The 12,714-nt window shown below is 47.8% G+C and overlaps 2 protein-coding genes across 26 annotated transcripts in view; one reads left to right on the forward strand and one right to left on the reverse strand.

Moving 5' to 3' along the window:
• RSPH1 (radial spoke head component 1) overlaps nt 1-12,714 on the reverse strand; it is a 98,713-nt gene that overhangs the window by 27,776 nt on the left and 58,223 nt on the right. For 4 of the 7 annotated variants that reach the window (XR_010473721.1, XM_065068967.1, XM_065068951.1 and 1 more), the window contains exons 3-4: nt 1,035-1,148; nt 812-917 (exon numbers count right to left, since the gene is read on the reverse strand). Coding sequence is in view for 6 of the 7 variants with exons in the window: in XM_065068967.1 (XP_064925039.1) it covers nt 812-917; nt 1,035-1,148 (220 nt within the window). In the remaining variant the exon portion in view is untranslated. Of the gene's footprint in view, nt 1-811; nt 918-1,034; nt 1,149-1,705; nt 1,884-12,714 lie in introns of those variants that run through there. The other 3 variants (XM_065069001.1, XM_065068981.1, XM_065068991.1) reach the window with 1 other exon arrangement.
• SLC37A1 (solute carrier family 37 member 1) overlaps nt 10,808-12,714 on the forward strand; it is a 41,213-nt gene continuing 39,306 nt past the window's right edge. For 4 of the 19 annotated variants that reach the window (XM_065068740.1, XM_065068814.1, XM_065068750.1 and 1 more), the window contains exons 1-2: nt 11,076-11,469; nt 12,629-12,691. The gene's annotated coding sequence lies outside the window, so the exon portion shown is untranslated. Of the gene's footprint in view, nt 10,958-11,073; nt 11,470-12,098; nt 12,709-12,714 lie in introns of those variants that run through there. The other 15 variants (XM_065068825.1, XM_065068842.1, XM_065068882.1 and 12 more) reach the window with 11 other exon arrangements.

Raw genomic sequence — 12,714 nt, forward strand, 5'->3', positions numbered from 1 at the left:
GTGACACTTCCACTCAAATGAAAAGGGGGACTACTACAATTTGACTCATTTGCTCAAATTGTCCTGACAGTCATGGGACATATGTACTCAAAAAAATGCTAGATTGTGTGTCTTAATTAATCTTCTGTTCAAACTTAAACAAACAAAAACAAACAAAAAAAAGCAATCACAGCTGGATACAGTCCTGTGAGGCAAGAACTGAGTTGCTCTTTTTGCCCTTTGCTTCTAGCTCTCACAATGTTAATGTTCTTTCTTGCCCAGCTTGGAAAGGAGGAGGAAAATATCGTTCCTTGAAGCTTAACTGATATTCAGAAGGCTTTGGGTACTACTCTCTAGGACAAGGGAAACAATGCAAGTTTCAGCTTCTTCAAACTTCAGAGGTATCCCAATCCCTGACTAAGTGTTCTAATCAGTAGATTATGTTTTAAGGATGGACCTAATAAAGTTCTAAAACACTTTATACTGAACACAGTCTGTGGTTCTAATCATCACTCAGAAATAAGTAATTATACTCTCTTCTACCAAGATGGCAAGAATAAACCACTACTAAATACCACACTTCTCAGAAAAATCAATAAATCCCCATAAATAAAATAAAACACACTCCTCAGTGCTTATAGTAGTCAAAAAAAAAAAAAAGGGGGGGGGGGAAGAAAAAAAATTAATTAAAAGAAAACATTTTGTAGCAAATTTGTCTTCCTAAAATAATACTTTCTCCAATTCACCTAACTCCTTGTATTTCAGGGGAGGGGAGAGGAAGAAGGTGTCCTGTCAGTTACAGAAATCCTTGCAACTGTGTTCAGTATTTTACCTTCATATTTTGATCCATCTGGATAAAAAAAAATACCCTGGCCATGCTTTTTGTTTTGAAGATACTGTCCAATGTAGCGAGCACCATTTTTAAATCTGTAGGTCCCCTGAAAGATATTTGGTATAGACAAAATACTTGTCAGTTCTCACGCTTGTTTCAATATAGTGCCCAAACAGAACTATAGAGACATACACACAACCACTGTCTCCTATCACTGTCTCACCTGTCCATTTCTGAAACCGCGTTCATACTCTCCATCATATGTATCACCATTGGGTAGACGAGCTTTCCCACGGCCATGTCGCTCACCTTCTGCATTGCGTTCACCGTCATATTCCTGATCAAATGTGACAAAAAATTAAATAAGACGGCTAGACCTGACTGAATTTAAGCTAACTAGGCAGAGGAAAACAGGTCTTTTGCTCAAAGCTCCTCCAGCTCAGCTTGAATCTGAGACTGCAGGAGCAGCTGGGCAACAGATGCACTGCTTATGCAAACACTTTCATCAGACCCTGGCACTCAGAGGCTTTCCTTCCCTTCCTGACACGCTACTGGAAAATATGGCTGACTTGTTTTTGTCCAGTGGAGAAAGTCAGGCAGGTCCCAGGCAAAATGGTACAGCCCCACGTCCGAAACCCCTGCGCCCAGGGAAGAAGCGCCTCGGCAGCTATCCCAGGCTCGGCACGGCCAGTACACGGTATTTCAGACCGGTAACGTTCACTCTTCCCTTCCCCTCCGGCGCTCCCCCACCCCCTGCCCGGAGCGCCCGTGGCCCTGGGCCGCTTTCCGCCCCGCTCCGCCCCAGCGCCCGCGGCGGCGGCCGGGAGACGGGGCAGGGCCGCCTCTACCCCGCGCTGCTAAGCCGCCAGCGGCACCCCGACCGGCCCGCCGGACCCCCAAATCGGCCTCGGCCTCCTCGGCCTCCTCAGAGCCCAGGTCCGACATGGCCGCGGCGTCACCGTCACCGTGGCAACCACGGCGCGTGGGGAAGGGGAGGGCGGGACGGGGGCTCGCGCTGCTGTCCCGGGTGCTGAGAGCAACGGCCGGCCCCGCCCCTCACGGCGGGGCGGGGCAAGGGGATGGGAAGAGGGCGGGACGGGGGCGGGGAGCGGGTCCGCCCCGCCCTCTCGCCGCTGAGGAGAAGCGGCGGTGGCCGGCGGTGTTATCGGAACTGGAGACTCCCGCCTCCCTAAGCGGCCTCCCGGGCTGCCTGGTGGCTCTGGGCTCGGAACTCCGGAGAGGGCTGCAGCAACCCGCCCTTCCCTCGGCGCTGATGTCCCTCTTGGCTTCTTGGCGCTGAGCTTTGCCCGACCTGTGCCTTGGGGATCTTGAGATAGGCGACTAACATTGGAGATAAGACCAGGACTCCTAGGTCTTCCAAGAGCTCTCAGGAGTTTGGCTGGTTTGGCCTGTAAGCAACATTTTAGATTTTAAAAGCATTCCTGCATTTAGATTTTTTCGTTCGTCACGTTTAATGATGTTCATAAATTGCAGTCCATGGATCTTTTTCTATTTTACAAGTTTCAGTCCGATGAGCCTCATTCACCTGCTCCACAGACCAGATGTTTCCCCGTGGTGAATCCTACTGGAAGTTCAGCACACTCCTTCAATGGGTGCCAGGAGGCCAGCGGCATTCAGCTCCAGCCTGAAATCTGACAGGAATCCCACAGCTAACTTGACGGTGTACATCCCGTGGCACGGTCACAGGCAGAGGACACACGTGTACTCACCAAGAGGTGTCACTGAAACCTGCTTTGGCTGTCACCAGCACGCCTGGGGCACTGTAGTATTGTTAGTGGTCAGGCTCTGCATTCTGGGGCGCTTTGAAGAGATTCCCTTGCTTGCTACGAAAAGAGCAGCAGAATGGTCCATATGGGTGAACTGGGGGCCAGGACAGAGGCGGGAAATGCTCTACCACAAGTCGGTTCTGGAGCTTAGGCACTGGAAGTCATCAAACCACTGGGTTGTCTTGGCTGGAAAATCCTGTGTTTCTGAATAAATGAATGCAGGGAGTGCGAGTTACCTCTCGCATGACTTTTGTTAAGTTGCACTGAACTGCTGTGGTGACAGGGGCCCTGTGCAGTTCTAAGAGAGTTACTGGTGAAATAGCAGAATGATGAGTCAGTCCAGTTTTTACATCACTTAAATATCTTCTGCTTTCACATATACAATTACTTTTACTTCTACTAATTTTTTTTCTACTCCTTTTAGTAACTATAATTCTCAATTATCTTAATATGTAGGAAATTATCTGTATTCTGACTTTTCTCCAAACCCCTCTACTCAGTCATCCTCAGCAGTGATCTCTGATGACAAGTTCACTCACCTCAGCTGGTCAAGAGCTTCCCATACTAGCATGACTGCAGCTAAATCAATGCTGGGAGTTAAGGAGAGGGCTTTCCTTCCTCAAAAGGCCAAGAAGGGAGTGGCTCACAAGGAACAGGAGAGAGGATCATACATGATAGCCACCCTCAGTCCATATAAACCAATAATAACACCCCATATGGAAAAGACCTGTTTTGCATTTCATGTAACTTTTTTTTTTTTTAATGTTTCCTATGTTAGCTGCTGTAATCAAAGCCAATCACTCTTCAAAATTATCTTATTTGCCTCTCTGCAACATAGTGCTTTGTTATTCTTTGCAGAGGAAAATGCCCTAAAAATCTGCCTTGGCTAAGGGAGCTGTTGGTGACTGCATCACAGCTCATGCCCACCTCCTGTAGATGTGGAGGACGAGTTGGTTTGGTGAAGGCAAGTGGCACTTCACTTCTCTGCAAAGCAGCAGCTTCACAGTGCAGGCAGGAGCCTGGGGGGACTCAGGGCCTGCCAGTGGTGCAGGACTCAGGCAGATCCCCTCGCTATCACTTTGCACAGTAGTTTAATAGCCAAGGTTTCACAGGAGGCGCCCTGTGAGGGTACGTGTGGTAAAAAGCTGTTAGCTAAATAGCACTGGGCAGAGGAGGTGACGCTTCTGAGGTAGCACAAGGAGTGGCAAGTGGTTGGAAAACATGGGAGAGGTCACCTTATACCATAGGTCAAAGTTTTAGCACGCGAACCAGAAGAAAAACAGGGTTGTCTTTATATGAAGATATATTAGTTTTCGTAGGCAGGAATCTAAATAGCCAGTATTTAAATAATAAATAAATAATACTTATTTATTTATTAAGATGTGTCACTTATTTGGATATGTATCTTTTTGCTTACAGATCGGCAAAGATGAAAACGAAAAGAGAACTATTGCTAAATACCATCATGTTCTTAGCTCATAGGAAGCGTTTGGCCTTCCGAGTTAACACCCAGTTACTAATTTGAGAGTACTTTCTGTTTGAAACAAGAACACAGAAATTAAATTTTCTTAGCTGCCAGAGCTCTAAGAATCTATACATTTATTAACTCAAAATTGGATGGCTATTTCTCTTTCCTGTACATTCCAGCGTTTGACTAGAGAAGCTTAATTTGCATAATGGCCGTACTGATAATAAGTAACTGCAGAGCATGCAACATACTGCTCTGATTGCTTACCTCCTGCAGAACTGGATATGAGTGCATATTATCTGATATACAGCCTGCTCATTTCCTTCTTTCTCACTCTTGATGATGCCTCAATTCCTTCTTTCACCTAAGGATGGCTAAATTATTTTATCTATTATAAGATAATGTCTCTAATTATAAAACTGGTTACTTGGGCTGTGAGCGGCATATTAATTCTAAGCAGACACTGTGGCTCAGAGTTGTAAGGGAAAATATGTTTGGGATGCAGATGGAGGTGCTCCCTGTTAATGACAAAAATAACCAGATATGGCTTTTGACTTCAAAGTTCACGTAGCCCTGGGGACAGCTGTGATGCAAACAGGACACAGTGGCAAGCCATCAGATACTCTCCCCTTAATTATCACTAAGTGTTCAGTCCTGAAGGAGGAACAGTTCACTTCTCTTGGGAAACAGCCAGGAACTATTGCTTTATAAAATTTAAACTGCTCTGAACCTAGAAGTGGCAGATTGCACAAATGTCTGTGTGTCAGGATCACATAGTTTGACCTAAATGCAGAAGGCATCGTTTGAAGCTTTCTACACCTAGAAACTTGTCTTATGAGGACAACTACAGACTATATGGATGCATATAATTAACAACAAGGAGGATGTATTTTGTAGCTTCTGGTCTTCCAGTTGCATTTGGGTGTGTTTCAATGTCAGATTAAAGTCAAGCTTTACATATGCTAGTATTGAAAGAAGGGCTGCTGTCATCCTTATTTTGTTCTTTTTCCTCCTCTGTTGAAGCACTGACATAATACCATAAATATTCTTAAGGTCTTGCTGATTTTATATATAAATTTCATTTGCCAAAAGGCCTGAGAATGTCCGCGGCTGTTCTGAGGATGTGCTCAGCTCTCGCTGCTGGCTCAGCTGGCATCTGTCAGCATCGGCTGCCAGTCGCCCTGGCAGGAGACGGCAGAAGCTGCCACAGCTGTGGGCTGCCCTGGGGAAGCTCCTGGTTTGCAGTTTCAGCAGAAGCCCCATATGGGGATGCAGCTGCAGAGAAACCCAAAGCTCTTGCTGCTGGACGTTCTTACAAACAGGGAAAGACAATGACATAGAAAAGCAAAAAGCGGCGAGGCACAGGACACCGTTAGGTGCCTCCTGTGAGAGAGGACAGCCCTGGTTGTCCTTTTGTCCTGCTTTGCAGGTCCTCACTTTGAATTTCGCCAGAGAGCACCTGTAGGGAGGAATGGCCAAAAGGCACTTTAGAGACCCGCTACACTCCTGGCTCTCCTTGGACTTCACCCTGTGCTATGAAGGGGAAGACTTTCGGCAGTGTCCTCCACACCCCCAATTCCGAATGATGCCAGATTCTGAAACATCAAAATCCATTGTAAAATGGGAACTTTTCTCTGCACAATTCTTTTTAAGGCAAAATGAAAGCTGCTTAGTATGTTTGCAAACCAAGTAAAAATAGCCTCTATTTGTGCACAAAACCAAGCCAGAAGAACAAGTAAATGACCTTTCTAGCCGCTCAGTTTACAACTGCTTTCTCCAAGTACCATTAATGTTGGAATATCCTGAAGGCGAGATGATTAGGAAAGAAAAGTTTGTGTGAAAGCCATTCTTGAAATACCAGTAATATTTTTTTTTGCATCTTGGTTAAATATAACCTTTCAGTTCCCTCCTGCAAATTATCCAAGGGAAAGCATTCTGCTGTGTTTATACCCCCCCTCCCATTTCTCTGACCTTACTGCTCATTTTGAAGTACAGAGCACATTCCATTCTTCAGACATATGGGAAAATTTTCAAGTTTTTCTTTTATATATGGGTCTCCCTTTGTACTAAAGTGAAATAGGAACAGATATGGGTCACTTCTATTCCATTTTGGAAATTGTTGCTAATGTCTTTTCTCTATACTTTTATGACAGCGTTACTACTGCTGCCAAGAAAGAAGTTTGCATTCCTGGAATGAAAGAGTATCATATGGTCAGTATAAGAATAAAGCAGTGTTAATATTACATTTTTCTCTGCTTTACTTGGGAAGTGGGTTTTGTTTCATTAAATAAACAAACCCCCAAACCTAAGCTTCTTTATTTAAGCATAGTTTGTAATGCTATAAAGCTAAATCAGTCCAATCCTTTTGTCCATACCATCTCAAGTCCTAACCTGGTAGCTCAGAATTAATTCAGTTGAGAAGAAGGAAACCATTAGAGTAGATGGGACTAATCTGCTGCCTCCTTATTCCTGTCAGCTCGAATACCTTTGTACTTCACCTTCTTGTACATGACTTGCAAGGCAATTGCTTTAGTGTCAGCTCTCTATTATGGTCTGCTTTCTGTTTTACCATAGTATTTGTAACTGTTCTGGTATTTGGTTTCTACTAAAATATGCCTCAGTCCTCCCTTCTCATATAACTACTTTCCAGTGATCAAGTCTGCAAGCAAGGAGAAATTAAGTCTGTCAGTAGTCTTCCTGCCCGTTTCATTCTGTTTACTCCTTAGCAATTGTTTCTGTAGCCACTTCTTGCTCTTCCTCTCAGCTCTCTGGGCAACTTAAGAAGAGCAGAAATAAAGGCAAGAGAAACTCCTATTTCCTGCTGGAAGCAGAAATAAATTCTTCAAGATATGTTCCTCAAAGTAGATGTTCTTCTTTTGCAATGGAAGATGGTCTATATATTGTTTTACAGGTTCCATTTATAACAATACAGTTTGGTTGTGGTTTTGTTTGTTCGTTTTTCTTAAACTCTGTGTTCTCAGTACATTCTTGTTTATTTTTCTGCAACCAGGTGGCTGAAGATATAAGAGTTGATCTTGGTCTCTAACCGGGGAACCTCCAACCTTGCTACAGGGCCACTGATCCTTGTACCAACAGGTCACCCTGCCACAGCTCCAGCCAGGACTCCCTCCAGTAGATCCTACCCCATAGACACCACTGTTGCTATAACTGCATTTTTACAGGTCTTTCCTTAGACAGCACAAAGTGTTTTAGCAGTTCCACTCTCCACCCCTCTGGAAAGCCTTGGGGAGAGCTGGAGTAGCATACTGTCAACACCTCGATCTCATTTTTCCAAATGGAACCATCAACTGATAGGCAGCTCCCAGGGTTCAAATAATTGCCATTATTCCTACATGTCTCTTGCAGTCATAGCAATATCTGCCTTTACGTAGGCGGTCTGGAGGCAGTTCTACTGTCCCTCCCCTTCCGTGTTCCACATGGTACAGGTTTTTTAATTCATAGGTAGCCTGTAGTGGTCAGGTACCGTCCTGCTCTGGCTGGGGAAAAGGTTGTGCTGGAAAAGTGGCCTCATCTGCTGGCCTGTTTTCCTAAAGCTACCAACTCTCACTAGCTTTCTGGCAAGCTAGGTGTGATAGAAGTACCGGTTGGGAAAATATGTAGTCATATTAGCATGGCGCTGTGCCGGCACTAAAATTTCTCATCAACCGGCAGGACATCCTGTGCTAACTCAGCTCTGTAGCTCCTCGAGCACAGCTGGCTCACCTCCAGCCCTTTCCAAGTGTGGCCACAGCAGGGCTACCCCTGTCTGCTCCCAGCCATACAGACATAACCTTCACAGCCTCCTTCTTTTATGGCCCTTCTGGATAACAATTTTTTTTTGTCTGCCGTAGCTCAGTGGCAGGTTATATTTGGATTGCACCCAGTGTTGATGTGAATTGCTTATACAATATCCCAGCTGCTCTGTTGGGAAAACAAAGCATGTAAAACTAATGAAGGCGAGTAAAAGCTGTGATTATACCAGTCCTGAGAATCCTGCTACTTGTGTGGAATAAAGTCTAAATAAATATTGATTTTTAATATAGTAAAATACTATTTAACAATCCATTCATATGTAAAGAGGTTATGAACTTTTCTGATCCCCTAATACAAAGAGATCACTCAGTGGCTAAACAAATTAGCCTTTTCCATCTGTGCAATTATGAATCATAAAATATACTTGTGCAATTTACTGGAAAGAAAATAAATACATTAATCAGCTAAAGGATGCAAAAGTCTGCATTCAGACCTCTGGTCACCCAGCATCACCTATTCAGCAAAGGAAAGACTATGCTGACATCCACTGACTTCAAAGCAGTTTGAACGTCAGGACTTGAGGAGTTAAGAGCACCACTCGTCTTCACTGGAAGTAAAATTTAATTGTCAACCAGGAAATTAGATTATCTTTTTGAGAGGAGCACCAGCAGAAGCATACGTAAGCATCTGTCAACTCATAAGTCTTACTTCTGTTTGGTTTTGCAGACAAGAACACACCTATTTCTATTTCCTCTAGTATGAACATTGCCAGAGGCTTAGAAAACCAAGCTACTGCCATGCTTCCTACCTAATACAACCATTTTCAGGACCATATCCTTTATTTGTATTTCGTTCTAGAAAGGAACTGGCAACATGTCCTTCCTGTTCTTCTCTATGAGGCTCTAGATTACGTGTTATTTTAAAATATGTTATTTGTGTTCTGTTTTTTAACCATTTACTCCTGGCTGTGGACTTCCTTTTATCTCTGGCAGACATCTGGTCCTCCTTTGGTAACTGTACACCAGGAGGCTGTTGTGTAACCAGAGGCATGAGCTCACGCTGCTCCTTCTGTGTTCTCACTTACTTGACGGCTTCTGGCAGCTGGAGCTGCTGGTGACCAGCACTGGCACAGTAGAGAGAGCAGCTGTGCCAAGTGTGGCAGCCAGCAGGTCCCAATGATGTCAGAGGAATGGATGAGGAGGGACCTTTATTTTAATGGGAGATGCAGTTTCTGCTTTAAGTAGGAAAAATATCAGGGGAGTTTGTGGCTGTTTGGCTCATGCTTTTTGCAAGTTGCCTGTAACTGAAAATACAAAGATACTCAAGCAAGGTTAAATTATTTAAGTAACTTAAAAAGAGCCAAGACAAAATAATTATTATTTTTTTTTGAGAAAAGAGGATCCTACAGGATGATGACAGTTGTCATGATTATTTGAGATGGCTAATCATGTATATAAACAAATGCACTGCCATGGGCCTGACCTTTTCTGCTGTAAAGAGACAAAGCCTCATTTTTGCATGTGCCTGTGCCAAGTCAGAATAGATGGTGCCTGGGTGCCTTCCTGTGCTGCTGCAGAAGTGTAGCCACATGATTCACACAAATCCCTTTTCCTAGGGGAGCATTCTCTGTCTAGTTTTGTCTTTGATAAATGGCTGATACAGAAGAAATGACAAACATCAATATGCACAGATGCTTTGCTCTGTCTGTAGTTACCTCATCTATATCTGACCTTAATGTGTGCTTTTCCACCCTAGAGAACAAATGCCCCCTCCATAAGACAGTGGTATTTCTGCGATAAGCCTGCTTAGAAGAATAAAGAGGCTTGAAGTATTTCCTTGTCCGCTTCTTGCACCATCATATGTGGGACAGCAAACGTGAAGAGCTTAAGAAGCTCTGAGACATGCCTGTCTGTGCTTCACCTCCAAGTGTTAACAGTCAGCTAAAAACAGTCCTACTGCCCAGAGCATCAGCCATTTCAGCTGAGCTGATGGGGGTCTGGGGTACATGATTTTTTGTTTGGATTCACAAGGGACACAGGACTGTACTGTCCAAAAGCCACTATGCACTGTCCTTTCCCCAAAACACTGGGTGAAACTGTGGCTCGTCTTATACTGAATGATGGTTCTGTAAAAGCAGAACTAATGCAAGACCTTTTGATGCTGAGTAGTGGCTTTGGCTTTTATCTGTGAACCAAAAATAATCTCCTTAGATTGCCGCTAATCAAGAACAGTGCATTAGCTTTTCGAGTGAGAACTTTGTAGCATTTGGGGAACTAAAGTGAAGACTTTTTTTTCCAACCTTTGATTCACTACTTACAAACCTCAGATAGAAGGATGTGAGCCTGAGCAGCAATCAACAACAGCTGCTCTAACACCCACCCATTGCAATGGCCTGGTGAAACTTTGCCACCCTGGTTCTGCAAATGACTGGAGAAAGTAAAGGAAAATGCCACTGGGATCATGGACCAAAGCTGAGCCTGTGTCTAAGTGTTTGAAATGTGGGGCCTAAGTAATTTCATACAGGGAATCAAAGTATCTTTTATTGGAACTACCAGCATAGGCAGTGCAAGAAGAGAAGGAAGAGACAAAACAAACCAAAACATTCTAGTGAGTGCCTTAAGGGGGTGGCTTGTGCCAGGCAGGTGATACTCTACAAGGGACAAACAGTTGTACAGATAAATTAAAACCTGCACGTGGTAACTGTTAGCAGCTATTCAGCTTTGGATGAAGTAGAAGCATGGCATTACCAGCACTGGTGAGATGGTCATGATAGAGGAATACAGCTGCGAGTATGCATTTATATAAATAACTGAGCTTTGAAACATATACGTTTGTTGAAAATGAAAATGCGCTGCAGGATGAGAACACCAGAAGGCAAATAAAATAAAGAAATAATTTTTTCTACGAGTGCCACTGATTTTTTCCGTCATTTTTTGGAAGACCCGGTGCGTGATCTCCTAACATTTGCGGTTTGGCAGCAGAAGTATCACGCATCTCACGCGGGCAGCCGAGAGCGCTGCAGTACCGCACCTGTGCACACCCGCCGCGGCCAGGACCGGCCTGGGGATGCCGGGCAACGGCGCCGGGCCGCCCCCGAGCCGCCGTTCTCGAACACGGGGGAGGCTGCCGGGGTGCTAGGTGGGTCGGCGAGGTCTGCGGGCGGCGCCAGCTCAAGGAGTGGCTTTTGTCTCCCCAGCGGGACGGGGCTGGGGTGGGTCCCCCCCGAGGAGCCGCCGCCTGAGCCCCGCGGCGGCAAGGCCCAGGGAGCGAGGGCGGCCGGGCCGCGGTTCCCTCCGCAGGCTGCGCCCGCCGTTACAGACGCGGCCCGTAGCCTCTGCGGGGCGCGCTGCCCGCACGGACCGGCCCGCGGCGCGACTCCTACCGGCCGCCACGGCCCGTCCCACCCTAGCGGTGTGTCCCGCTGCCCGCCGAGCCCAGCCGTGGCGCAGCCCGCCCCGCCACCGCGGGGCGCCCTCCTGCGCCACGATACGGCGGGGAAGGGCGCGGGCAGGCGGGTGCCGCCGCGCAGCTCCCGCGGCCGGGCGGTGATCCGCAGCCGCGCCCGGCCGCGCAACCCCGCCGGGCTCGGCGCAGGCCAGGCAGGAAGCAGGAAGCTACCAGCGGCAGGAGGGCGAGAGCGGCTGTAGCGGGTAGGCTCGGCGGGCGGGGGGGCGGCCGTGCACCTGCCGTGCCCGCGGCGGGGGCGGAGCGGGGGCGTCGCCGCCGCCGCTTCCCGCGTGTGGGGCCGCGTTCCCCGCGTGTGGGGCCGCGTTCCCCGCGGGACTGCTCGGGGGTGGCGGCGGCCGGGGGGTGTCTTGGCGCGGCGGCTCTTCTCCGCCGGAGGCGTTGGGAGGGCGGCTGCAGTGCTGCCGGCACTCAGGCGTTCACCTCCCCGGCCACCACCGCCCCCGGCTCTCCGTTTTCTTTCCTTTTGTCTTGCTTTCCCCATTTTAACTCTTCGAGGCTGGGCTTGTTGTATGACTCCCCCCCCCCCGCCTTCCTTCGCCCCAGCCGGGCCCCGGGGAGGATTGTTTTGGGGTCACCCCTTGATTTAGTTAGTAGCGGAGGGGACAATTGTGAGTCTGTGCCTGTCGGGGTGCGCGGCTGCAGGCGGGGTCCCGCTGCCCGGTGGTAACCCAGAGGCACAGACCAGCCCTCAGCTGGCGTTCCGCTGCCCGAAACCTCTTCGGGGGCAGCAAGCGGCAGCTCCCGGAGGCCGCAGCCCCTGGTAACGCTGGGGGACAGGCTTGTGCTGGCACCCTGCCCCTGGACTGGTCCCGCGGGGTGCGGGGGGGCTGTCCCCGGCCTGGCTGGGCGGCCGCCCCGGCTGCCACCGGGTCGTCGGGGGTGCCGTCCCCGGTGCGGGGCGGGTGGTCACGCAGGGTCTCGGGACGCAGGTGTGGGTTTGCTGTGTGTTCACGAGCTCTCTCATCCCACGTTGTTAAGCTGGGATTAGCTGTTTTTTGCTTTCTATATTAAACAGAAGGAATATGGCCGTTACAGGTCCAAAGCTGATGGATTTGGCAGTTCATGGCTCAGGTGCCGAGCAGTTGGGCGTTAAACCTAATATGCGTTAGATCTGCATGTGCCTAAAAGGCCTTTTGAGTCCTGAAGGGACATCCTGATGAGGACTCCCCCCCCCGTCTGCATACACAGAATTAATTGTCTGCCCTCCAGGGGAACTATGCGCAGCGGGGCAGGAGCTTCTCTCTGTGTCCCTGGCACGCAGCACAGCTGAGCCAAGGTTTGCAGGATGATTATTTGCAGTGGTAAATGCCAGTCACGAATGACCATATTTTCCTGAAACAGGGAGGGAGCTATGTTTCAGCCAGTGCAGCAGGAAGCCTGAAGAAGCAGTGCAAAGTTTGGAAGGTAAATACGGATTCAAAGTGAGT

This window comes from Columba livia, chromosome 1 (assembly GCF_036013475.1).
Source record: "Columba livia isolate bColLiv1 breed racing homer chromosome 1, bColLiv1.pat.W.v2, whole genome shotgun sequence".
Classification (NCBI taxonomy): Eukaryota; Metazoa; Chordata; class Aves; order Columbiformes; family Columbidae; genus Columba; species Columba livia.